The 27,979-nt window shown below is 45.0% G+C and overlaps 1 protein-coding gene across 1 annotated transcript in view; it reads left to right on the top strand.

The window, feature by feature from the left end:
• The first annotated feature begins 11,602 nt into the window (after positions 1–11,602).
• PSTPIP2 (proline-serine-threonine phosphatase interacting protein 2) overlaps positions 11,603–27,979 on the top strand; it is a 95,072-nt gene continuing 78,695 nt past the window's right edge. Inside the window, exon 1 of the mRNA XM_025365116.1 lies at positions 11,603–11,725. Within this exon, the coding sequence (XP_025220901.1) occupies positions 11,693–11,725 (33 nt within the window). The 5' untranslated portion in view covers positions 11,603–11,692. The remainder of the gene's footprint in view (positions 11,726–27,979) is intronic.

Genomic DNA, 27,979 nt, shown 5'->3' with positions numbered 1-27,979 from the left:
TGGTTATCTTTTTAAAACCAGAGTTAAAGCCACATTTACCTATGACATTTACTTTGTGTGTTTTAGTCTCTTTAAGTACAAATCTTTGAATACCCCATTCGTTGTCTTTTGTTTTCCATGACTGAATTTTTTGAGGAGTCAACTAGTTGTCCTACACAATATCACATTTTGAATTTGATTAGAGATTCAGATTCAAGATAAACATTTTTGGTAGGGACACATGTGACAAGATACATTTTTTTCTTTTGTAATAAGTATTCTTTGGGGTAATGCTTTGGGATTTGTGAATATCTTGTTCCCCAAACACATTTCACTGAATGATATAGGATATATTCGATCCTTTCCTGAAGTAGTTTTAACATTGGGTGTTATAAAATGGTGATTTTATACTTATTTTCTCCATTTAATGGCTGCATTCTTCTCAAAGGAAAGCTTTCTTGTATCAGTGTAGACTCACAGGTTTTTAAAAAATTCAGTGTATTGCTGGGCGCGGTGGCTTACGCCTATAATCCGAGCACTTTGGGAGGCCAAGGCGGATGGATCACCTGAGGTCAGGAGTTTGAGACCAGCCTGGCCAACTGGTGAAACCCCGTCTCTACTAAAAATACAAAAATTAGCTGGGCGTGGTGGCGGGCGCCTGTAATCCCAACTATTTGGGAGGCTGAGGCAGGAGAATCACTCGATCCCAGGAGACAGAGGTTGCAGTGAGCTGAGATCGCACCACTGCACTCCAGCCTGGATGACAGAGACTCCATCTCAAAAAAAAAAAAAAAAAAAAAAAAAAATTCAATGTATTATAACATCAGTTAGATTTTGACAGCAGAGAATGAAAGTCAAGAGCATTCTTGACCTAGGTAGACCTAGCTGCATACACAAAGGAATGAAAGTAGGAACATAGTTTATTTTGGGAACAGTGACTTAACCTGCTTGCAGTATATGGATTATATGTGTTAAAAGAAAAACTTTTTAGACAAACTTAACAGAGTTTAATTGAGCAAAGAACAATTCTTGAAGTGGGCAGTCCCACCAGGTCCAGAATAGGTTCAGAGCAACTCCAGTGCTGCTGCATGGTCAGAGACAATTTATGGGCAGAAAAAGGAAAAGGATGTAACAAAATGGAAGTGAGGTACAGAAACAGCTAGATTGGTTGCAGCTGACATTTGCCTATTTGAAACGATTTGAACAGTTGGCTGCCTGTAACTGCTTGATGCATGGCTGCTGTGATTGAAACTCAAGTACTTGTTGCAAGAGTAGGTTATAGTCTGTGTACACATCCAGTTAGGTTACAACTCATTATGTATGGAGAAACTTAGGTCAAACTTAAGTATGGAGGCAGCGTTAGCCTACACAATTTCCAATTACCCTCTTGTGGTTAACCTCTTAAAACTGACATTTCTCAAAATTGAGATGTTGACCAAAACTTTAGGCATTGGTGTCACTCTGTCACCATCGTAAATGTATTTATTTGGTCTCAAATCCCACTGGGAAAGAATGAAAACAGTGGGCTTTGTAAGGTGGGTACAAGGATTACTGTTCCCACCTTACAAAGGTGGTTTACTGTTTTGTAAAGGTTAGAGAGCAGATGAGACTTCTTATGTTGGAATCTCGTGTTTTCAGAAGCCGAAACAACGACAACAACAAAACCCCCGATCTGTTGTGGGATATATCCGCCTCCTGTAAAGTTTCAGTTGTATTATGTCGCATTTAGCATGAGTTACTTCATTTTGGTTTGGTCTGGTCTCTTAGCACGTAGTGCACGAGCTCAGTCCAAAACAATGGCCTCCTATAATTTTGTTTACAATTCCCCCCTCTTGGTCAGGTTCTCACTTAGGTGACAGTGTGACTAAAACATAGGGCGTTTAGTGCCACTCCCAGTTACGTTTTGGGTTTCCAATCTCAGCACATCATTTATAGGTTACAGTGTTCTGATGGTCACATTTATTTTTTTGAATATTTTCTCATTCCAGTCAAAGGCCATTTGACATTCTGTGAATGGCTACATGCAAACGTTGAAAACTTTTGAGAGAATACAGCAGAGCAGGGAGACTACTATTACGACTATCAGGAGAATAATACCAATAATTTGGGGTAAGCTCCTTACCCAGGGGCGCCATGAACCAAACTAAGTAAAATCAAATAGATCAAAGAATGAGCCAAATGAAGAGTCCACTCATTTTAACCAAGCAACCTGTTTGTTAATCCTCTGCAACTGAGTCTCTATAATGCCTGATGTATTCATCCATGTGCAACAAGAAGTGTTATCAACTGCACAGATTCTTCCCTGTTCAGCCGGTAGGTAGTCTAGAGCAATTGTGTTATCTAGTACAACTTAATTTTTTTCCTAACCACTAGACTACTAGAGATCTAGTACAATTTATTTTATTTTTGAGACAGGATCTTGCTCTGTAGCCCAAGCTGGAGGGTAGTGGCACAGTCATAGTTTATTGCAGCCTCAATCTCCTGGGCTCAAGCGATCCTCCTGCCTCAGCCTACCAAAGTGTTGGGAATACAGGCACGTGCCCCCATGTCAGGCTAATTTTTTTATTATTATTTTTAGTAGAGATGAGGTCTTGCTATGTTGTCCGGGCTGGTCTGGTACTCCTGGGTTCAAGTGATCTTCCCACCTCAGCTTCCCAAAGTGTTTGGATTACAGGCGTGAGCCACTGCTTCTGGCCTAGTACAACTTTAGAAAGATAATTGAAAGAAGTCTTTCGTCTAAACATACCCTTTGCAGTAGCATTTGCTATAGAGCCTATTATAAATGATACATTTTAAATCATGGCCTCATTTACATTTACTCCAAGCCATGGAAAAAGGGACCTAGTGAATAATGCCCATACAGAATGGTGAAGGCCTCCTGACAATGTCCTCTTTAACCTATGATGTAAGTTAAGAGAGTGGACCAATGTTGTATTTCTGACTGATGATGGGACAACAAATATACCATTAACATTCTTAGTTCACATTGGCCCTTTGTCTTCTATCCATCAAGGCATAAAGTTGCCCATGTATAAAGTCGGCTGCAAATTCTTCCACAAAAGTATACCCCATGGGGTGCACAAGACCATTTTTCCATCATAGTGGCATAAGCAAGAAAAAAGTTAATAGCTAAGAGTCATATGATGGCAGAGAAATCTTGATCTGTGATCTTGGGAAGGCTATCCACATCTAGGATGCCATCTGTCTCTGGGGAGAAATTTACCTAGTTAGCTTTACCTTAAGATTTGCATTGCGTGTGTACAGTTGTAAGAGTCTGAAGTCCCTTCTAAGTTGTGAGATTACAGATCTAAGGTTTGAGGTCCTGAAGTTTGGCTGCAGTGTGTTTGGAAAGGGAAGTCTTTCTCTGATGGTTTCCAGAAGACCCAGTGTCCAGGTTCTAGCTCATAAAGGGTTTGATTGTCCTCAGCTGACGGATCATGAAAAGCTTCCTTTACATGAAAAGCTTCCTTTACATAGTAAAAATACATTTTGGCAAAATGCATTAAAGCCTCGCAGCATCTAGTTTTATCAGAGTTTAGGAGCTGAAGATACACAAGTTTCTATTATTAGGAGCATAGGCCTTCCAGTGATTATTTCATAAAGGGTCAACTTCTGTTTTCCACTGGAAATGGATCTGACTGTAATCAATCTGCAATATCTTTGACCAGTTGATTCAGTCAGCTTTGTATACTGCTTTTATTTTATTCATTTGTTTATTTTTTGGAGATAGAATCTCTCTGTCACCCAGGTTGGAGTGTGGTGGTACAATCTTGGCTCACTGCAACCGCCACCTCCTGGGCTCAAGCAATTCTCCTGCCTCAGCTTCCTGAGGAGCTGGGATTACAGGTGCCTACCACTGTGCCTGACTAGTTTATGTATTTTTAGTAGAGACCAGGTTTTGCCATGTAGGCCAGGCTGGTCTGGAACTCCTGACCTCAGGTGATCCGCCTGCCTTGGCCTCCCAAAGTGCTGGGATTATAGGCATAAATTACAGCGCCTGGCCTGTTTCCTTTTTTTGGAGATGGAGTCTCGCTCTCTTGCCCAGGCTGGAGTGCAGTGGTGTAATCTCAGCTCACTACAACCTCCACCTCCCAGGTTCAAGCAATTCTCCTGCCTCGGCCTCCCAAGTAGCTGGGATTACAGGTGCACACCACCATGCCCAGCTAATTTTTGTATTTTAGTAGAGAGGGAGTTTCACCATGTTGGCCAGGCTGGTCTCGAACACCTGACCTCAAGTGATCCACCCGCCTTGGCCTCCCAAAGTGCTAGGATTTACAGGCGTGAGCCACCATGCCTGGCCTGTATAGTGCTTTGATATCTGTAATACTTCATCTAGCTGTTTTGCAGCTTGTCCAGTGAAACAAGTACCTTTGTCACTGGTGATTTCTCTGGACATGCCCCATGAGGGAGAGATATTTCCTAATAACCCTTTAGCTACTCTTATAGCATCAGCCTTCTTGCATGGGAAAGCAGAAAAGAACCAGAAAATGTGCTCTGAAAATGGCAATTCAATGAAATCCCTCTGTAAATGTTTAGCCCCTCAGGTAGCAGAAATGTACCTGAAGTTTTGATTGTCTTCCCAGGATTATGGGATGGATGTAACAAACCAAATATTGGTCATAAACCATTTTAGTGATTTAGGACAGTCACCACACACACACACGCATACTCGTTATTTGGATTATTTTAGCCCTTCCATAATGATCCGTAGATTGCAGAGCTTTTAATAATGGAAGCTTTAAGGACTCAGGGAAGACCAGGTGGCCATCTAGGCTCTCCATGAGTCCATGCTTAACACTGAATTTATATCCCTTTTTTAAAAATTTAAAAATATTTTGTATAGCTGAGGTCTCACTATGTTGCTCTGCCTGGCCTTCAGTGATCCTCCCACCTTGACCTCCCAAAGCAGTAGGATTACAGGCATGAGCCATCATACCTGGCCTGTATCCTCCTAAATACCAATTTTGTTTCTCTAATTCAGTTGCATAGCACTATTTATTAAATGGGCTATCATAGGTAATATGATTTGGACCATAAGTGTTCATTCAAATTGCATATATAAACAATTTCAGTTCTGACTAATTTGGCATGAAAATATGGCAAATTATTTTCTTGATATTCAATTAGTTTTTATCCTGCTTGTATTACCAGTTTCATAAACCAGGCAGTCTCTTCATTAGAGTTCTGAGACTTCTTATCCAGTCCAAATAATATGATCCTAAGTTACCGGAAACCTGTATTCAAGAGTGCTTGTCAAGGTCAATTCCATCCTTTCCATGAATCTCTTTGAAGACACACTTTAGGATTTTACTTGCTTGCAAAGAGCTTTTAGAAAATGCATTGGATCTAAGCACTTAACTGTGGAAATGACTTGAAATGGTCACAGTTAAACACACAGTTGACAAATAAATTTGGTTATTTTTGTGCCTATAATAATTTAAAACAAGTACCATAATTACATGATAACATACCAAGGCATATGAGAATTTTAGGGATCCAAAATAATTTTGGAATATGTATAACAACATATCCATAAAAACGTAACTCAAGGAGACCAGCCTGACCAACATGGTGAAACCCTGTCTCTACTAAAAATACAAAAATTAGCTGGGCGTAGTGGCATGCACCTGTAGTCCCAGGCTGAGGCAGGAGAATTGCTTGAACCTGGGAGGTGGAGATTACAGTGAGCCGAGATCATTGCCACTGCACTCCATGGCACTCCACTGCATTCCTGCCATGGAATTTCTAAGTGGCATGGCTAGTTCACTGTACCAGGGCATTCTGACAAGAGTATGGGTTCCTCCCCAAAGCAAAACCTGGACTTCAGCTAGCAGTGTTAATGCTGTGCGTGGGTGACCACTGATGGGCAGAGAGGAGACACAGCAGTGCCTCACAGATCTGAGTTGCATGGGAATCTCCATTCAGACCCAGGATTGGGGTCTGGGTTAGGTAGGAACTCCTGCCGCTTGTTGGTGACATGGCCTGAAATAGGGCTCTGAGATTAGGTTATAAAAATAACATGGCCTCTGCCTGAGTTTCCTTCTCTCTCAGATCCCTTGCTCTGGGGAAGGCAGGTTGCCATGTTGTGAGCAGCTTTATGACAAAGCCCATGCCACTATGACGTTTACCTTAGGCAAACAGCCAGCAAGCAGCTGCAGACAACCACAGGAATTAGCTCCAAGCGGATTCTCCAGTTCCTGGTGGGGCTCAGGCCTACTGCAGCCCCACTGACAGCCTGCCTACCACTTCATGAGTTACCCTGAGCCAGACTCACACAGTTGTAAAATCCCTAGCCCTGAGAAACTGTGGGCAATAATAAATGTTTCTTGTTTTAAGCTGCAATTTCTGAAGTAATGTATTTTGCAGCGGTAGGTAATGAGTACAGGTTGGGTGGGATGATTTCTTACTTTTTGAAGTCAGCAAGTCCTTGTAACTACGAGATAGGTTGGACTGCTCCAAGGTTCTTCCAAGTCACATCTGTGTTGCACTGATCCTGGATGGGGAAGGGATTTTAAACAAAAGAAGCAATGGAAAAAATGACAGAGGACGTCAATACATAGGGTTGTATAAACATGAAAACTGGGCCCCGCAAAATCTAATTAAATACAAATTAATTTAATTCAGTTAAATCAATGTTTATTGAGCACCTATGATGTGCTAGATAGCGTGCTAGGCCGTGAAATACAGAGCAAGACATGTTTGCAACAAAAAAGGCAAATTGGTTAAAAAAAAAAAGCAACACAACTTTTGACTGGTCCAATGGTAGTGGATTATCAGAACTTATTAATATTATTGTCACTAAAGTTGATGTACAGTCCCCCACTACTAAATTTGATTGGCTTTAAAAAAGAAAAAAAAAAAAAAGAAAACTAACAAAACTTCTAGAGATAAATGGACAAAGGACAAGGACAATTCCCAAAAGATGGCATAGCCTGAAAAAACATGCGTATGAAAAACCTGATCAAGTAGTGATAAAAACCATGCAAATTTACAGCACTAGAACGTTTCCATGATCATATACCAAGGATTATGAATGATGTTATCCAATGTTTCTGGAAAGGCAGGGACACCATTGTACACTACTGAGAGTACAGACTGAAACAACTTTTGTGGAAAACTATTTGGTAATATATTTCAAGAACCTTAAAAATATTTATATTCTTTAACCTGTAATTCCACTATGAGTAATTTTCTTTTTTTCTTTTTTTCTTTTTTTTTTTGAGATGTAGTCTCACTCTGTCACCCAGGCTGCAGTGCAGTGGTGTGATCTCAGCTCGCTGCAACCTCCGCCTCCCAGGTTCAAGCGATTCTCCTGCCTCAGACTCCCAAGTAGCTGGGATCACAGGTGCCCACCACCACACCTAGCTAATTTTTGTATTTTTAGGAGAGGCAGGGTTTCACCATGTTGGCCAGGCTGGTCTCGAACTCCTGACCTCAAATGATCCACCCACCTCAGCCTCCCAAAATGCTGGGATTATAGGCATGAGCCACTGCACCTGGCCTCCACTGTGAGTAGTTTTAACAATGATTTGTATAAAAGATATTTATCACAGTAATATTTCCAAAAGCATTAGGGAAATGCTAAGTACATATTGGTATAGCCACTTGATGGGAAGTTATGCAAAAATTAAAAATGATATTGATGAGTTTTCTTTGGGTTTATAATAAACTCACAGAGTATAAATTCTAAGGTCCAGAAGGGCACGGGATGAAAAGTAGGGCTCTCTTCTGCTCTCTTTCTCCTATCTCTCAGGCCCCAGACCCCCACTTCAGAGGGGACCATTGAAAGTGTGTGTGTGTTCTTTTTTCTTCTCACTCTAGTGATAGCTTGTTTTGCCTTTTGTTTTTTACTTATTAATATATCTGATGATTGTTCCATACCAATACGCAAAGAGCTTCCTCCATTTTTATGCCTAAATATGACTTCGTTGGATCAATATATGACAATATATTGAGCTAGTAATCCATGGATGGACATTAATTATTTCAAGTATATTTTTCCAAAATAACCACACTGCTATGAATAACTGTATTATATTTTACTTTGCATATGTAAGAATATACTTGAACGGTAGGTTTTTTGACATGGACTTATTGGGTCAAAAGGTAGGGGCATTTTACATTTTGATCACATGGCCAAATTTCTCTTCACCGAGATTTTTATTTTATTTTATTCTGAGATGGAGTCTGGCTCTGTCACCCGGGCTGGAGTGCAGTGGTGCAAACTTGGCTCACTGCAACCTCTACCTCCCAGGCTCAAGTGATTCTCCTGGCTCAGCCTCCCGAGTAGGGGGGATTACAGGCGCTGTGCCACGTCTGCCCGGCTAAGTTTTGTATTTTTTTGTAGAGACGGGGTTTCACCATGTTGGCCAGGCTGGTCTTGAACTCCTGACCTCAAATGATCTGCCCACCTCGGCCTCCCAAAGTGCTGGGATTACAGGTGTGAGCCACCCCACCCAGCCCTTCACAGAGATTTTCAATTTTTACATGCAAGATTGTCTGCTTATAAAGTGGCCAGCCCTATGTTCTATCAAACTTTTTGTTAGAAAAAATATATTTAGTGATTTTAGAAAATACTTATGAAATATTAAGTTAAAAAAGCTAGACTCAACATTTTATATACAATAAGAACTTACTCATGCAAATATATGTTGAAAGAGATTATGCCAAAATACTCACAGTGATTATCTTAAATGTATGATTTGTCTTAAATGTATTAAATAATTTCATAATTGCTATAATAATATTAACTTTGTTAATGTCTTAATATGTTTTCTGTTGCTTATTATTTTTTTTTTTTGAGACGGAGTCTCGCTCTGCCGCCCAGGCTGGAGTGCAGTGGCCGGATCTCAGCTCACTGCAAGCTCCGCCTGCCGGGTTCACGCCATTCTCTTGCCTCAGCCTCCCGAGTAGCTGGGACTACAGGCGCCCGCCACCTTGCCCGGCTAGTTTTTTGTATTTTTAAAGTAGAGACGGGGTTTCACCGTGTCAGCCAGGATGGTCTCGATCTCCTGACCTCGTGATCCGCCCGTCTCGGCCTCCCAAAGTGCTGGGATTACAGGCTTGAGCCACCGCGCCCGGCCATTTTCTGTTGCTTATAACAGAGTATCTGACATTGGGTAGTTTATAAAGGAAAAGAATTTGTTTCTTACAGTTATGAAGGCTGAAAAGTTCAAGGTTGAGGAGCTGCATTTGTGCGGGCCTTCTTGCTGGTGGGGACTCTGTGGCACAGGGCATAACATGGCAAGGGGGTTGATCATGCTAGCTCAGGCCTCTCTTCCTCTTCTTTTTCTTCTTCTTCTTCTTTTTTTTTTTTTGGATGATGTCTCACTCTGTCTCGCCCAGGCTGGAGTGCAGTAGCGCGGTCTTGGCTCACTGTAGCCTATGCCTCCTGGGTTCAAGTGATTCTCCTGTCTCAGCCTCCCAAGTAGCTGGGACTACAGGCATGTGCCACCACGCCTGGCTAATTTTGTATTTTTAGTAGAGATGGGGTTACATCATGTTGGCCTGCCTGGTCTTGAACTCCTGACCTCAGGTGATCCACCTGCCTCAGCCTCCCAAAGTGCGGGGATTACAGGCATGAGCCACTGCACCCAACCATCTATTCCTCTTCTTGTAAAGTATAAAGCCACTGGTTTCATCCCCTGATAATCCATTAATCTACTAACCCATTAATCCATGAATGGGACTAGTGGCCCTCGTGACCCAATCGCCTCTTAAAGACCCTATCTCTCTCAAAACTGTCTCATTTCAGATTAAGTTTCAACAAGAATTCTTGGAGGGGGCAACATTCAAACCATAGAAGTTAGTAAAATATCCTAAATATACCCCTTGGATATAGCACACACTTTGTCTTTTTACTCACAATACCTGCCCCAGAGATGAACTTAAATGAGGAATGAAGAGTATTTTCCAGCAGCGAGGATGACCATTTACAATTACAAACTTTGTCACCAGATGGCGGAAGCGAGTTAAAATTCAGGGAGCTTAGGGTCTGAGTCGCGAAAATCAAGCACAATGTACTGTGAGAGCTTGTGAAACGTTCTAATAACTTAACAATTATACATGTATTAAACATGAAAATGTGACAATTAGAATTGCATCTAAACTATTTTCCAGAATATTTAAAACTTCTAGGAAAAACCTTAGTGGTGTCTCCAACTGTCCCGCTTCTGTGCCCCCAGTTAGTGCCATTTCTTACCTCTGCAGTTAAGCCAAGATTCCTACTGCCTACCATGTCCTCTGCTGCCCCTTGATGGTTCTGCCAGGCTTCTCTGCCTTCCTTCTAATCTCACTGCTTTCAAAGGATATGAGCAAGTAGGTAAATGAATGCATCCCTTGGAGATGCTTGGTGGCTGGAAGCCACCTCTCCGTCTTTGCAGTTGTGGATGACTTTATTGGGAGTTCATCTGAGTGGCGCTGGCGGCAGTATTATGGAGCAGAACTTGTTCGAGGTGCTTCACATCACTCTAGCAATTGCCCTTTCACTGTGTCTGGGCGTAACTAGAACCTGCTCCAGGGGTGAACGCTTGCTTCTCCAGGCTGGGCTGGTGCCAGTCTTGGCAACCTTGACCTTTATCCTCCCCTCCTTGAGCACTTATTCCTCTGTCCGGGATGGATCTGCCCCAGGAAGGATGTCTGTCTTTGCCTCTGTTTAGAAGGGCAGAGCTCTAACCTTGAGCTCTTCATCCCTTAAATAAACTGTGATCTTGGGCAAGTCATTCAACCCCTCTGGGCCTCAGGTTGGGCTTGGGGCCTGTCATACCAGGGAGTACTTTGTCATAAGCCCTGCATTACTATTAAGAGTAATGGCAAAAACCGCAATTACTTTTGTACCAATCTAATACAATGCAGAGAGGGGTTTTATTTGTGAGGGTAGAAGACTGGAGGGAGAAGAAGAAGGAATCTTGGGCCCCTCTTGCTGGGGTGGAATGGGCAGGGAAGGGTCTTGCCTCCTGATAATGGAAAGGGAGTCAGAGAGCAGCTAAGCTCCTGGAGGTCCTGTAAGGACACCACAAAGTAACCAGAGCCAAGGGGAAACAGCAGCGATGACCTCTCCATGACATTTTAGACTAAAACGTGACCCCATTCATTAAAAACACCTGCAACATCAAAAAGTAAAATAAAAAATGAAACGTGCCCCAGGGGAAGATCTGCAGCAGGTGCCTGTGGGGCCCTCCGTGACCCGCCGTGACGCCAAGGCGTCTACACCTTTAGCAACTGCGGGCGTTATGGGCTCCCAGGCCTTGTGGAGCTTACACCGGGTCCTCGCGACCACTATCTGATCAGATCCCTTCTATCACCCCGCAGAGCCTGGATTTCATTCGGTCCAGGGGGTCTTGTGCGCAGGAGCCCAAGCCAGGACCAGTTATTTCCAATCCTCAAAGGCTTCCAGGAGGAGGCAGCTAGCTTCGGGCTGATATATTGATCGTCGCCTGACGCTGTGGGGCTTTAAATGGGCCTGGGTCCCGGCGCTGGCTGCAGCCCCTGGCCGGGTGAGCGCCACGGGTCCCGCCCAGGTCCCGCGCGGGGAGCGCAGAGCGCAGACGGCGGCTATCGCAATCGGGAGTGGTTTAGGACCCGGGGGCGGCTTCCCTGCGCAAGTGTGGAACGCCGAAGTTGAGCCTGCGGGGCAGCGGGCAGTGGCAGTCAGGCCTCCCCACGCGGTGCCACCTGCGGCCCGGCTCTCCTCTGCGCCCCCACTCTCGCCGCGATGACGCGCTCGCTGTTCAAGGGAAACTTTTGGGTAAGTTGCGGGGCCGACAGCGGATCGCGGGGCTCGGGGCCCGGCCCGGGCGGGAGGCCAGCGCGCGTGCCCGCGAGTCCCGGGGGCTCGGACTCCAGGGCCCACCCTCTGCCGCCCGCGCCCCCAGCGGCACGTGCTCCTGAGGACGCAGAGAGCCGAGACACCTTAGAGTCAGGATATCAACCCCTCCTCTCACAAGAGAAGCAGAGACCCTTAGGGAGGCGAGACCCGTCCAGGGACAGTCTCTGCCCGCCCCTGGAGCTGAGCCATGAGAGGATTTGGGAATCTGGTGTGGGGGCTTGTGAGCTTTGCCGGGTTGACAGCAGCAGCTGCCCCCCGGGATCTTCTTTTTCAGGAAACGTACAGCGTAGAGGGCTTCCCTTTGCTGGAGCTTGCCCTGTCCGACAGCCCTGTTTCCTGAGTTCCCTCCCCAAGCCATTGCCCCAGCCCATCCGTTCCAGGTCCCACAGTGGGCTGATGGTGTGGGAGACCCCATGAGCTGCAGGGGGTACCCCAGCCCGGTAGGGCCAGCCCAGCCTGGAGGAAGCAGGTCTGCCTGTCCCCCTCCTCTGTCCAGTCCTCTTCCCTCTGTCCTCTCACTCCCCAGGTGCCCCTCAAGGTCCATGCCCCCTCATTCAGAGGAGCTGTCCTCATCCCTTTAAGACAAGAGCAGGAGGCCGCACACCTCAAAATTGCCCACAGCTGCCAAGGGGCCCTGACTCCTTACCTAGGCTCCTGCTTGCCTCCCACCCAGGTAGCTTCACAGCTGCCTAGATGGTCCCTCTACCCTACATGGGCTGCAGGGTAGAGAAACCTGCCTGGGGACCTCAGGGACACAGTTTAGACTCTGCCTGTGAGTCCGTTCACTGGAGTTTGTGAGGTCCTCCTGGGGCACTGCTCACCCTAGGGTGCAGGGTGGTGGCAGCCTCACAGAGGAACCAAGGGCACCACAGCTGGCTCTCACAAGAGGCCTGCGAGTTTTTCAGGTAGAATGGAGGACGGTGGAGTCCCATGGCAGGCACTGTGGGAAAAAGGCTCTGTATAATGCAATCTGGGGAATGAGATGTGGGCCCCAGAAATAAGGAAGTCAGCAGAGGAACTGGTTTGTGGAGACAGAAGGAGAAGGAGGCAGATGTGATACTAATAGTATGTAGTTCAGGCACAGTGGCTCTTGCCCGTAATCCCAGCAGTTTGGGAGGCCGAGGTAGGAGGATTGCTTGAGGCCAGGAGTTTGAGACCACCCTGGACAACATAACCAGACTCTGTCTTTCCAAAAATATCTTAAAAATTAGCTGTGCATGGTGGTGCATGCCTGTAGATACAGCTACTTGGGAGGCTGAGGCAAGAGGATTGCTTGAGGCCAGGAGTTTGAGGTTCCAGTGAGCTATGATCACATCACTGCACCCCAGCCTGGATGACAGAGTGAAACCTTGTCTCAAAAACAAACAAACAAACAAACAAACCGAACCAAACAACACAATCCTCAGTATTTAGCCATAGTTGTAGCACTGGCAAGACCAAGGCCAGGAGGGTGCTAAGCCCCTTCCCACCAGCCTCCACCTCTCAGCCCCATGCCAGGGATGCTGGATATGGGGAGGTCTTAGTGGAGAGGGTGACAGGGTGAAGACAGGGTTCCAGGCTGCAGAGTTTGTAGTATTTTAATATCTTCACAGCCAGTAAAACATGTCAGTGAGGACTCTCTGATGTCTGGTGGGTGACACGCCGGGTTTGAGGGGCTGGTGGAGATGGCCCCGCACCTTGGGAAGGATGTCCAGTTTTGAGAGCTCACCTAACAGTGTGAAGCCTCTGAGGTGGGCTGCCCGGGTTTGAATCCAGTTCTGCCCCTTACTAGCTAGGTGACCCTGGGCAGCCTGCTTCCACCCCCAAGCCTCAGTTTTTCCGTACATAAAAATGCGTATAATAACAGTGTCTACTCCATAGGACTGTTGGGAGGATTAAACTTGAGAGTTTAGTACCGTACTTGACACACAGAGAGCACCTATAGTTGCCAGCTATTATTATCAGCAGCAGAGGTGACAAGTGAAAGAAGTGAGTGATGGTTATTCAAGGAGAAAGAATGAAGAGATCGGAAGTCCACAAAGAAGCTCTCTTAGTGAATGCCTCTATTGATGAAGGAGGAGAAAGGGGACAGAGAAATAGAAAAAGGGATGAAGGGATACAACCAGGAAAGAGCTATCACAGGCCCAAGAGAGGGACATTCCAAGGAAGGTGAGAGGACTGTGGTCAAACATGTTTGTACGTGTTCCTGAAAAGGTATGAGTCAACACACACTTCATAAATGAATGTATTTAAATGCTTCATGAAAATGTTTATTTAAGGAAACCTTCGATGAATCTGCTTCGAAAGAGAATAATCAGTGTTTAAAACTGGGATTGGAGCTGGCATGCACCTGTAGTCCCAGCTACTAAGGAGACAGGGTCTCTAAAAATCATTTTAAAATAAATGAGTAAAACTAGGATTGGCCCCAGGTGAATTTGCCTGCTATTGGTGCACACCTGTGTGTTGTTTCTCTCCCACCCTTCCCTGTGTATACCTTCTTTGTGGCACTTTGGTTAAGCGGTGCTGTATACTTTCTCTTGGTTAACTTTGATTGTACCTTGTCAGAGTAAGACAGTGACCATGATTTCCAAAGATCCAGGGAAACAGCTAGGCCACAATGAGAGAAATTCCAGTTTTGGGATGATCAGACACCAGTGTCCTTCAGATATGGGTGTGCACGGGTGACAGTGGGACCTGTTCCGGAAGGGGTAGATGAAAGCAGTGTTCTTTCACCCCTGGCGATTTCCAGCCTCTTCACTTGGGTGTGAGGTCCAAATCGTCCCTGAACCTCCTGTAGATACTTATTTTTCCTGGACCTTCCTGATTCCCAAGGTTCTTGGTGTAGACCAGCTTCCTAGTTGCTGTTTCAGCAACCCTGTTCCTGTAGTGGGCAGGGCTTATCTCTCCCTGGGATTGACTAGGGCGAGTCTTGGGGCTGTCTGAACTGGCTCATTGCCCTGCTGTCAACATGGGGCTGTCTCTCTCATCCAAACCTTTGACCAGATTGGAATCTTGTCATTCTGGAGCCTTAGCAGAGTTTGAACTGATGTTGCATCTGGCTTTGCTCAATGGCTTTTCTCTATACAGTCATCTCTTGGTATCTGCAGGGGATTGGTTCTAGGACTCCCTTGCAGGTACCAAAATTCATGGATATTCAAGTCCTTTCTTTTCTTTTATCTTTTTCAAAATAGAGATTAGGTCTTGCTACATTGGCCAGGCTGGTTTCAAACTCCTGGCCTCAAGCTGTCCTCTTGCCTTGGCCTCCCAAAGTGCTGAGATAAGAGGTGTAAGCTGGCCGGGCGCGGTGGCTCATGCCTGTAATCCCAACACTTTGGGAGGCCGAGGCAGGCAGATCACGAGGTCAGGAGATCGAGACCATACTGGCTAACACGGTGAAACCCTGTCTCTATTAAAAATACAAAAAAATTAGCCAGGCGTGGTGGCGGGCGCCTGTAGTCCCAGCTACTCAGGAGGCTGAGGCAGGAGAATGGTATGAACTTGGGAGGCAGAGCTTGTGGTGAGCCAAGATCATGCCACTGCACTCCAGCCTGGGTGACACAGCGAGACTCTATCTCAAAAAAAAAGAGGTGTAAGCCACTATGCCTGGCCTACACACATATAACCTACACACATCTTCCTGTATACTTTAAATATTCTCCAAATTGCTTATAATACCTAATACAATGTTAATGATATGTAAATAGTTGTTTACACTGTATTTTTTTATTCGTATTTTTTAATTGTTATATTTATATTTTTTAATTTTTGGATTATTTTTCATCTGTGGTTGATTGAATCTATGGATGCAGATATGGAGAGCTGACTGTACAGTGCTCTAGATAAATATAGGAGGCTGCTTTAAAGAATAAATAAATAAAGAATACAGGTTAACACCACAGGCTCTCCATGCTAACCCCATAGTGTATTTTGTACAATGTTTAGGTTGTTGCTGTTATTTTTAAATACTCTCTTGGATTTTATGAAAAGAAAAACTTCACGCTAGTTAAATTTAGCAGAGTTTATCTGAGCAAAGAAAGTATTCATGAGTCAGGCAGCACCCTGAACCAGTAAAGGTTCAGAGACCTCCACAAGGCAAAAGTGGGCAGGCAATACTTACAGACAGAAAAAGGAGGTGATGCAGAAATAGCCTGATTGGTTACAGCTGGGTGGTTGCCTTATTTGGACTTGACTGGGCAGTCTGCAGCCTGGGATTGGCTGAAAGCTCCCCTGTTATGATTGGCAGAGACCCAGCTACTTGTTACAAGAATATACTCTTAGTTAGGTTACGGTTTGTTTACACACTAAGTTAGGTTGTGGCTTGCTATTTATGGAGGCAGCTTTAGGCCAAATTTAATTTGACAATCTGGTCCCTAGAAACATACCAGAAGGGCTATTTCCTATTGTCTTGCCTAGTGGCAAAAGGCAAGATAGAAAGATAGAGTCATGAACAATTACCCACTCTCCCATACATTCTTCATAGAGCAGCAGGAGGGAGCTAGCTTTAAAATAATTGTCAAAAATCCTTTTTTTTTTTTTTTTTTTTTTTTTGAGATGGAGTCTCACTCTGTCGCCCAGGCTAGAGTGCAATGGCACAATCTCCGCTCACTGCAACTTCCGCCTCCCGGGTTCAAGCGACTCTCCTGCCTCAGCCTCCCAAGTAGCTGGGATTACAGGCATGTGCCACCACACCCGGCTAGTTTTTGTATTTTTAGTAGAGACGGGGTTTCACTATGTTGGCTAAGGTGGTCTCAAACTCCTGACCTCAAGTGATCCACCCACCTCAGCCTCCTAAAGTGCTGGAATTACAGGCGTGAGCCACTGCGCCCGGCCGTCAAAAACCTTTTCTCTTGTTTATCTTAAACATTTAATAAGAGAGGCATAGGACCTATTTTTTAAAGAAAATAAAAAAATTCTTATTGTAATAGATTAACATGTGACATGAATCCATTGGTCAGATTTTAAAAAAGAAATATATACAAGATGCATGAAATGGCCTGGCATGGTGGCTCATGCCTGTAATCCCAGCACTTTGGGAAGCCGAGGTGAGCAGATCACCTGAGCTCAGGACTTTGAGAGCAGCCTGGCCAACATAGTGAAACCCTGTCTCTACTAAAAATACAAAATTAGCTGGGCATGGTGGTGGGTACCTGTAATCCCAGCTGCTCTGGAGGCTGAGGCAGGAGAATCACTTGAACCTGGGAGGCAGAGGTTGCAGTGAGCTGAGATGGTGCCACTGCACCCCAACCTGGGGGACAAAGTGAGACTTCATTTCAAAAAAAAAAAGAAAAAAAAAGCATGAAAAAAGTACTTAAAACAAAATCTGGACATAGAGCCTTTTTGGATGAGAAAAGTTAACATAAAAGTTTGTTTTTGTTTTTGTTTTAAAATCAAAGTAACTAAAGCATATACTTTAAAAATCCAAATATTGGCTGGGCATGGTGGTACCTGTAATCCCAGAACTTTGGGAGGCTGAGGTGGGCAGATTGCTTGAGCCCAGGAGTTCGAGACCAGCCTGGGTAACATGGCGAAACCCTGTCTCTACCAAAAATACAAAAATTAGCCAGGCATGGGTGGGACGCACCTGTAGTCCCAGCTACTCGGGAGCTGAGATGGGAGGATGGTTTGAGCCCAGGTGGTGGATGTTGCAGTGAGCTGAGATTGTGCCATTGCATTTCAGCCTGGGCGATAGAGTGAGACTGTCTCAAAAAAAAAAAAAAAAAAAGAAAAAAGAAAAAAATCCCAATATTTCTAAAAGCCTTGTGGTAAAAAACAGTATTTTTTCTTTACCTACCCCATTTGCCTCCAGCTTTTCTCAACATCTTTATGTAGAAACTCTTAGCTCTTTCTTCTAGTGGTTACCACCACTTCATAAAATGATATAAAATAATGTGATTATACTTCTCTTTCTTGATAGAGCAATTTTGAATATTATACACTGATTTACTACTACAGTGGAGGATTTAGCTCTTTTATATCACCACTTCCGCTTCCCTATATAATTATATTACTAGTTTTAGTTTTTTATTTAGAATATAAAAGTTACAGAAATCTCAAGGGTATAAAGAATTCACATACAACTTTCACTTGAATTCCCCAGTGTTAAACCCCATTTGTTGTAAGTCTCTCAATAGATAAGTGGATGTGTATATTTTCCCTGAATAATTAAAAATAAATAGCACTGTTTTGAACCAAATAATCAGTTTACATTGTCACAGCGTATAGATTGTTTTATTCAAAGCTAAGTACACTATAATCACATCTCTATTCTTGCTTTTCCTGAACTTTCTATCTGCCTTTTTTTTTTCTTGGTGGCATTTACTACCTTTATTGTAGGCTATCTTGATTGTAGCCTTCTTCTTTATCTCTCTCATTTTTTTCATGCACCAGCATATCAAGTATTTATAAAAATCATTTCCACCTGCATCCTCCTATGGCGATCCCCTTCCTGGAGCCCTCCATCCCCTGTTCCAATCTGGACTGGTTATTTTCTGGGTGTGCTGCACAGCTGTCATCCTGAGCTTCCCTTTAGTGCTCTCTTAAGTTGGAGCCACTGTTATCTAGATCTCATGTCCCCTAAAGCCTGCCTTCCTTCCCTTCCTTCCTTCTGTCTCTCTTCTTTCCTTCCTTCCTTTTTTTTTTTTTTTTTTTTTTTTTAAGATGGAATCTTGCTCTGTTGCCCAGACTTAGAGTGCATGGCACGATCTCAGCTCACTGCAACATCTGCCTCCTGGGTTCAAGCGATTTTCCTGCCTCAGCCTCCCGAACAGCTGGGGTTACAGGCGGCCACCATCATGCCCAGCTAAATTTTGTATTTTTAGTAGAGACGAGGTTTCACCATGTTGGCCAGGCTGGTCTTGGACTCCTGACCTCAAGTGATCTATCTGCCTCAGCCTCCCAAAGTGGTGCTAGGATTCTAGGCGTGAGCCACCATGTCTGGCCCCTAAAGCGATCTTAAAAACAAATCAGGTCATGTCATTCCTCTGCTTAAATTCCTCCAGTGACTTCCCATTGCATTCGGAGTCCAAAAGTCTGACCATGGCCTACAACCTGCCTGATGTAACCGCACCTGCTATCTCCCCATCACTTACTCTACCACAGCAGCTATAGGTCAATTACCAAATAATGAACTCTCATTCCAACTAACCAATTAACTTGTTGCTGCTACCTGTTCTCAAGGCATCCTGTGCCCCCAGCATAAGGCACATTCGTGATATTATCATTACCTCTCTCATCTGCTTCCCATCAGACTGTAAGCTCCATGAGGTGTGCTTGAGTTGTTCAGCGCTGTAGCCCCGGCACCCAGCCAGGTATCTGGGCAAAGTCACAGACTCAGCAGGTATCAGAAGGAATGAGTGAATAAATGAAGCAACAGTGAGAAAGACATGTGGCAGCAAATGGGGTAAAATCTCTGTCTTTACACTGCCTTTTGTGGGAAGTGTCATTCCACCACCCCCTCCTTTTGTTTTTGAGATGGAGTTTCACTGTTGTTGCCCACACTGGAGTGCAGTTGCGAGATCTTGGCTCACTGCAACCTCCACCTCCCAGGTTCAAGCGATTCTCCTGCCTCAGCATCCCGAGTAGCTGGGATTACAGGCATGCGCCACCACGCCCGGCTAATTTTTTAGTAGACACGGGGATTTTGCCATGTTGGGCAGGCTGGTTTGGAACTCCTGACCTCAGGTGATCCGCCCGTCTCGGCCTCCCAAAGTGCTGGGATTACAGGTGTGAGGCACCGCGCCTGGCCTGTTCCACCCTTTCAGAGAACCTGTTCTGCTATAAGTGGCTGGTGGTCTTGCATGAGGAGAATAATATCATCAAGGATGGGCTCTGGCTTCTTTAGAAGCCCTATACTCAAGAAGGGGTGCAGCACAAAGCCCACACATGTGGGGCTCACCTTCTGGTGAGAGACTTTGTGACCAACAGAGAAAACACAGCAACTTGTTGAAGACAGGAACTTCTTCTCCATTTCCCATGTAATCTCAGGCAGTTCAACTCAGCAAATGTCTATGCGAAGTCTGAGTGCCAGCTTTGTGGTAGCTGCTGTGGGCTCACAGAGAGACAGACACACAACATCTCACCTCTAAGAGATTATTAGCTACTCAAGAAGATGAGTCTCAACATGAAATTTTAAAACAATAGTTTTTATTTAATTTAAATATTTATTTTTGAGACAGAGTCTTGCTCTGTCACTTAGGCTAGAGTGCAGTGGTGCGATCACAGCTCATTGCAGCCTTAAATTCCTGGGCTCAAGCAATCCTCCCAAGTAGCTGGGACCACAGGCACATGCCACCATGCTTGGTTACTTTTTGTATTTTTTGTAGAAACGCTGTTTCACCATGTTGCCCAGGCTGGTCTCAAACTCCTGAGCTCAAGCAATCTGCCTGCCTTGGCCTCCCAAAGTGCTGGGATTACAGGCATGAGCTACTGTGCTTGGCCAATAGTTTTAAATATTAACATAAAATTAAGGTTATTAAAATATATATTATTAGTGATTTGGTACTTTCCCAACTTTTTTCCTCCATGCATAATTATAATCCTATAGTATCTGTACTATCTTGTATTCTACTGCTTTAATTAAAATATCGTAACTTCGGCTGGGCACGGTGGCTCATGCCTGTAATCCCAGCACTTTGGGAGGCCGAGTCGGGTGGGTCACTTGAGGTCAGGAGTTTGAGACCAGCCTGGCCAACATGGTGAAATCTCGTCTCTACTAAAAAAATACAAAAATTGGCCAAGTGCAGTGGCTCACGCCTGTAATCCCAGCATTTTGGGAGGCTGAGGCAGGCGGATCACAAGGTCTGGAGTGCAAGACCAGCCTGGCCAATATGGTGAAACCCCGTCTCTACTAAAAATACAAAAATTAGCTGGGCATGGTGGCGGGTGCCTGCAGTCCCAGCTACTCGGGAAGCTGAGGCAGGAGAATCACTTGAACCTGGGAGGCGGAGGTTGCAGTGAGCCGAGATCCCACCACTGTACTCTAGCCTGGGCGACAGAGTGAGACGCTGTCTCAAAACAAACAAACACAAAAATTAGCTGGGCATGGTGGTAGGCACCTGTACCCAGCTACTTGGGAGGCTGAGACTGGAGAATCGTTTGAACCAAGGAGGCGAAGGTTGCAGTGAGCCAAGATCACATCATTGCACTCCAGCCTGAGCGACAGAACCAGACTATATCTCAAAAAAAAAAAAAAAAAAAAAATTGTAACTTTATTTTATATATTGCTATCTACTTTTCCTAACAATTATTTAGAAAAGTTTTGTAAGTGATACAACTATTCTGTCACTGTTTGGCATTTATGTAATTTCCAGAGGTTTCTTTTCTTTCTTTTTTTTTGAGACAGAGTTTTGCTCTTGTTTCCCAGGCTGAAGTGCAATAGCACGATCTCGGCTCACTGCAACCTCCACCTCCTGGGTTCAAGCAATTCTCCTGCCTCAGCTTCGCAAGTACGTGGGATTACAGGCATGTGCCACCATGCCTGGCTAATTTTTGATTTTTAGTAGAGATGGGGTTTCTCCATGTTGGTTAGGCTGGTCTCAACTCCCAACCTCAGGTGATCTGCCTGCCTCAGCCTCCCAAAGTGCTGGGATTATGGGCGTGAGCCATCGCACCTGGCCCAGTGTTTTCTATAATGAAGAATGTGATGCATGTCATTCATGTAAGGTATTTAAAATTTGGATTCTTTAAGTATTTATTTCTGGAAACTCAAGACAGAACTCATAATTGCCCAGCCATTTTACCATGTTTCTCTAATAAGATCACTCTTTCCCTGTCTGTAGTGATAATTTCATGCCTTTTCCACTCAAACCTCCACATCTCTCCCACATTCTTACTGTGTTTTGGTAATTTGCCTCTACTCCATTAAGAAACCAGACAGTAGGGCTGGGTGGGGTGGCTCACACCTGTAATCCCAGCACTTTGGGAGGCCAAGGCGGGTGAATCGCCTGAGGTCAGGAGTTGGAGACCAGCCTGGCCAACATGGTGAAACCCTGTCTTTACTAAAAAAAACAAAAATACAAAAATTAGCTGGGTGTTGTGGTGGGTGCCTGTAGTCCCAGCTACTCAGGAGGCTGAGGCAGGAGAATCGCTTGAACTTGGGAGGGGGCGGTTGCAGTGAGCCGAGGTCGCTCCACTGCACTCTAGCCTAGTCAACAGTGTGAGACTCTGTCTCAAAAAAGAAAAAAAAAAAAAGAAAAGAAAAGAAAAAAGAAACCAGAGCAGCCGGTGAAAGCTCACTTGCCTTCTATGTAAATAGGATTCAGTTTGGCTGCAAGTAATAGAAAACCCCAAAACAACAGTGGCCTAGACAAGGAAGAGGTTTATTACTCTCCCGTCTACAAGCCCCTAATTGGTCATTCCAGGGCTGGCATGGCTGCGCTTGGAGTGAGGACCCGCACTCCTGTCTGCTTACTCCAGTGGTACCTGGTTCAATGCCTGGCACATGACAGATTCTCAGTAATACCTGCTGAATGAGTGAAAAAACCATTAACTAACAGGAGGACATTGAAAAACTTTTGATGTGTAGAACCAGGATGATTTCCTAAAGAGTGGGCATATTCTCAGTGTTCCCAATAATATCTGAGGATTCTAGTTTCACTCTGTCAATCATAGCTGTTGTCTTTTTTTCTGCTCATTTAATAAGCAGAAATTGGTGCCTTACTCAACTTTCATTTGCGTTTTTATCACCAGGGAGAGCGCATGTTTGGTTATTATCTTGTAATTCCTCTTTTACAAACAGTTTTGTTTTCGTCCTCATGCTTTGCTTGCAAATTTATATGCATACTTTAAAATATATATTCTTGTATATATATGCGTGCCTGTGTGTGTGTGTGTAGTTCACATGTTCTAACATTCAGTATAGGTATGACACAGTGAGAGGCAGTCCTCAGCCCTCAAGCTTTTGCACTGGACATTCCTGGGTTTGATTCCCAGTTTGGCTCCTTTCAAGCAGAAACATGTGTGTGCCCCTGTTCAAATCATTCAGCTTTCCTCAGCTTTGCATCCTCATCTGTAAAATGATATATGTATATGGATTTTGAAAACACTTTATACAGTCAAGTTGATTGATCTAATGTTTTGTGATGTCTTCTATTACACATCAAGGTTTTCTATGGTCCAAGTTTTACTCAATATGTGTCTTTTGATTGGGTGCCATGACTCATGCCTGTAATCCCAGCACTTTGGGAGGCCAAGGTGGGAGAATTGCTTGAGTCCAGGAGTTCAAGACCAGCCTGGGCGACATAGTGAGACCTGTCCCTACAAAACACTTTTTAAAATTAGCCAGGCATGATGGCCAGTACTTGCAGTCCCAGATACTCAGGAGGCTGAGGCAGAAGGATCACTTGAGTCCATGCGGTTGAAGCTGCAGTGAGCCGTTATTGCACCACTGCACTGCAACCTCGATGACAGAGCACGACTCTGTCTCACTAAAAATATTGTCTTTTGAGTACGAGGGCTTATGTATTCTGACATTTGCATAAGTCAGAAATGTGTGTGGACCTGCAAAATGAGGAGAAGGTGGATTCCTGCCCTCAGGGTCCTATATTCTTCTTAAGGAAGCAAACAAAGATGTAGGATACTAATGGGAAACAGACTGACCTACTCTCCTTCAAGCTAAAAAGAGTGGTTTACCCACCTGGCACAATGGCTCCTGCCTATAATCCCAGCACTTTGGGAGTCTGAGGCAGGTGGATCACAGGGTCAGGAAATTGAGACCATCCTGGCTAACACGGTGAAACCCCATCTCTATTAAAAGTACAAAAAATTAGCCGGGCGTGTTGGCATGTGCCTGTAGTCCCAGCTACTCGGAAGGAGAATTGCTTGAACCTGGGAGGCAGAGGTTGCAGTGAGCCAAGACTGCGCCACTGCACTCCAGCCTGGGTGACAGAGCGAGAATCTGTCCAAAAATAAAAAAAAGAGTGGTTTACCAGGGCAAGATTATTTTTATTTTTTTCTTCTTATTAGTTTTTTAAATTTTTAGTAGAGATGGGGTTTCACCATGTTGGCCAGGCTGGTCTTGAACTCCTGACCTCACATGATTGGCCCACCTCGGCCTTCCAAAGGGCTGGGATTACAGGCGTGAGCCACCGTGCCCGGCATACCATGGCAAGATTCTGGGACAAGTCTGGCTGGATGGGTGCGATAGGGTACCAGTCATTGAAGAGTGCTAAAGTGGCACTGGGCATGCAACAAGATGGAGAAATCTTGGTTTTCAGAATACCTCTCAGGGAGGGGATGGTGTGGCACAGGGCTGGAAGGCTGGAAGGAAGACTTGAATAAGCTGCTCAGGGTAGGGAGACTGAGACCCCATCCCTACCTGAAGCGCATGCTCTCTAAGGGGCGGGAGCCTAACTCACTTCTGAGCTTAGTTTTACTGAGTGAGGCATGCGAGCTGAACTGCCAGAGAAAGCAGTCTCCGTGGTGTGTCCTCTTTACACTTGCCCTGTAGTGCTTGGTCTCTGCTTCTATTTGAACATTACTATTGAAAGAATAGCTGTTGGAAGTGATAATTTCATAAGTGGCCACAAATATTTGAAAACCCTAGAAATATGGGCATCTAAGTCCCTTTAGTGCTCCCAACTTTGGTGGCCCCACCTCTTGGAATCTGCTCTGAGCCCTTATTATCAAATACAGAGATTGTTTTCTCTGTCCCAGGAGATCCAGATCCTGCCCTACAAGGCCTGAACTAGGGGTTTAAAAAGACCTAAGCTCTCAGGAATAAAAAGTATTGACTCAGGCCTTTGTCAGTGCTTCCGCAGATGGCCAGGTCTGGGCACTGTTGATTTGTCCTGTGGACTGTCTGTCCCAAGCTCAGGTTTCCTCATCTACCTGTCCTGTGTTAGGGCCTAACTGTTTAATCAGTGTTCTTGTCTAATTCCTGCCCATAAGAGTGGTTGATCTTGACTGTGACCAGCCACAGCCCAGGGCCACTGTCTTGGCTGGCAGGCCTCTCCCTGGCTGACGCAGACTGGTATTGCCTTTTCCTGGGCAGCAAGGGCAGGAAGTTTGTGGATAAGGGACCTTGATGCTCCTGCCAGGTCCTCTGAATCTCCATCTCATCTGCTTCCTTTGTCTTAGAGCTATTGTTTCTCGGTGCAAAGCAGCCTAATTTTGCTCATGAACTTCATATATTTTTGTTGTTGTTGTTGTTTTGTGAAATGTGTCTCGCTCCGTTGACCAGGCTGGAGTGCAGTGGTGTGATCTTGGCTCAGTGTAACTTCCACCTCCCAGGTTCAAACGATTCTCCTGCCTCAGCCTCCTGAGTAGCTGGGATTACAGGTACACACCACCATGCCTGTCTAATTTTTGTTTTTTTGTTTTTTTTTTGAGACGGAGTCTCACTCTGTCACCCAGGCTGGAGTACAGTGGTGCGATCTCAGCTCACTGCAAGCTCCGCCTCCCAGGTTCACGCCATTCTCCTGCCTCAGCCTCCTGAGTATCTGGGACTACAGGCACCCACCACCACGCCCGGCTGATTTTTTGTATTTTTAGTAGAGACAGGGTTTCACCGTGTTAGCCAGGATGGTCTCAATCTCCTGACCTCGTGATCCGCCTGCCTCGGCCTCCCAAAGTGCTGGGATTACAGACGTGAGCCACTGCGCCCGGCCATTTTTGTATTTTTAGTAGAGATGGGATTTCACCATGTTGACCAGTTTGGTCTTGAACTCCTGACCTCAAGCGATCTGCCCGCCTTGGCCTCCCAAAGTGCCAGGATTATAGGTGTGAGCTACCGTGCCCAGCCTCATGTGTGATTTTTATTAATGTGCATCTATTGGTGCATTCCCTCTTATCTGCCAACCACTGACCATTTCATCTCTGCTGTTTTATACATGTCATTGTCAATTAGTAACGTAATATTGATATCAAGGATAGAGTACTATAGACTACAAGGCACCTGCCTGTGAGCACATGGCCCTTCCCTGCAGAAACTAAGCAGAAAGGCCCAAGGTCAGAGGGCTCAGCAAGTTATTATAGAAGCCTGTCTGCTCTCAGAGGGCAAAGAAACTAGTCCTCTGGGCGGAGCCTCGCATGGGGAAGCTGGACGCCTGGAAAGACCAGCACCCTCCCCCGCCACGTAAAGTCTGAGTGTACAAGACCGCATCCATTTAGAGGGCATTGTGATCGATTCTGAGAGAACAGTCACCACATCCAGCTAATTTTTGTATTTTTAGTAGAGACGGGGTTTCACCATGTTGGTCAGGCTGGTCTCAAACTCCTGACCTCAGGTGATCCACCCGCCTTGGCCTCCCAAAGTGCTGGTATTGCAGGTGTGAGCCACCATGCCCAGCCTAGACCTCATTTTTATTAAAAAAAATATGAAGACAGTCATATGTCACTAGGAAAATATATGAGGATTACATAGCAAATATTAACTATTGTTTTCTGTGGAATTTTAGGCAATTTGAAAATTATTTTCTTTTTGCTTATCTATACTTAAATTTTTTCAATAACAAAATAAGCATAACTTTTAAAATAAAGAAGCAGTGGTTCATGCCTGTAATCCCAGCACTTTGGGAAGCTGAGGCAGGCGGCTCACTTGAGGTCAGGAGTTCCAGACCAGCCTAGCCAACAAGGCGAAACCATGTGTTTACTAAAAATACAAAAATTAGTTGGGCATGGTGGTGGGCACCTGTAATCCCAGCTACTTGGTAGGCTGAGGCAGGAGAATTGCTTGACCCTGGAAGGCAGAGGTTGCAGTGAGCCGAGATTGTGCCACTCCATCCAGCCTGGGTGACAAAGTGAGGCTCTGTCTTAAATTTTAAAAAAAAGACCAGCCTGGCCATCATGTTGAAACCCTGTCTCCATTAAAAATACAAAAATTAGCTGGGCATGGTGGTGTGTGCCTGTAATCCCAGCTACTCAGGAGGCTGAGGCAGGAGAATCACTTGAACCCGGGAGGTGGAGGTTGCAGTGGGCTGAGATCACCTGACTGCACTCCAGCCTGGGCGACAGAGGAAGACCCTATCTCAAAAAAAAAAAAAAAAAAAAAAAAAAAATTAAGAGGATTTTCCTCTAATGTATTAAAAGAAGAGCAAGTATGCTTGTTCAGACCATAGAATAGAATAAAATTACCAAACCTGCAACTTGTACCCAGACCCAGATGGAAGTGGACCAGCCTCCTAGGCAGTGTCCAGGGTCCTGGGTCCTGGGTCCTGGCCACCTGCCTGTGGCAAGGCCACAACCATTCCCTTGAGGACACAGAGGGTCCCACCCCGCTGGTGACAGGACCTGCCTAATGACAATTATCTTGCAGCGAGACCTCTCCTCAGCACCCCTGCCTTTAAGCAGAGAGAACCGCCTATGGATTCCATGAGCCATTTATTTTTCATTTTTATTGGTACCTTAAACAACTAGGAATGTAGGAGGGTGCGGTGGCTCATGCATGTAATCCCAGTATTTTGGGAGGCCAAGGCGGGTGGATCACGAGGTCAGGAGTTCGAGACCAGCCTGGCCAACATGGTGAAACCCCGTCTCTACTACAAATACAAAAAAAATTAGCTGAATGGGGTGGAGCACACCTGTAGTCCCAGCTACTTGGGAGGCCGAGGCAGGAGAGTTGCTTGAACCCGGGAGGTGGAGGTTGCACTGAGCCAAGATCGTGCCACTATACTCCAGCCTGGGCAACAGAGTAATACTCCATCTCAAAAAAACAAAAAACAAAACAAAACAAAAGCTAGGAATGTAACCTGCTTATTGTAAAATATCAAAACAATACAGATGTATATAGAGTAAAAAAACATAAAACTCCCTCCCTTAGCCTTCAAATCCCAACCTCCAGGGGTAAATTACTCATAGAGGATCTTTGCAGAGTCTTTTCCAGGGGTCCCCCATCCTATACAGGTAGACTAGTGTAATTGTCTACATGAGGTGTTGAAGAAGTGTGCTTATTATCATGCTAAGGAATGACAGGTTAGCAGGCCATCCTTTCCTCTGACCCAGAGTTTTGTATTTTTTTTAAAAGCATAAAAATAGAAATTTTACCTGGCTTTAAAAATTATGGGTGATTTTTGATTTTTCTTTTTTGCTAATGTGTTCATTGTAGAACACTGAGATATTCTGTAAATTAAGAAAAACTAGTTTTGGCCGGGCACAGTGGGTCACGCCTTTAATCCCAGTGCTTTGGGAGATGGAGGCAGGTGGATCACCAGAGGTCAGGAGTTTGAGACCAGCCTGGCCAACGTGGCGAAATTCCATGTC

Source organism: Theropithecus gelada, chromosome 18 (assembly GCF_003255815.1).
Source record: "Theropithecus gelada isolate Dixy chromosome 18, Tgel_1.0, whole genome shotgun sequence".
Lineage (NCBI taxonomy): Eukaryota > Metazoa > Chordata > Mammalia > Primates > Cercopithecidae > Theropithecus > Theropithecus gelada.
The sequence above is the reverse complement of the archived record's forward strand: the minus strand, read 5'-3'. Positions and strand labels throughout refer to the sequence as shown.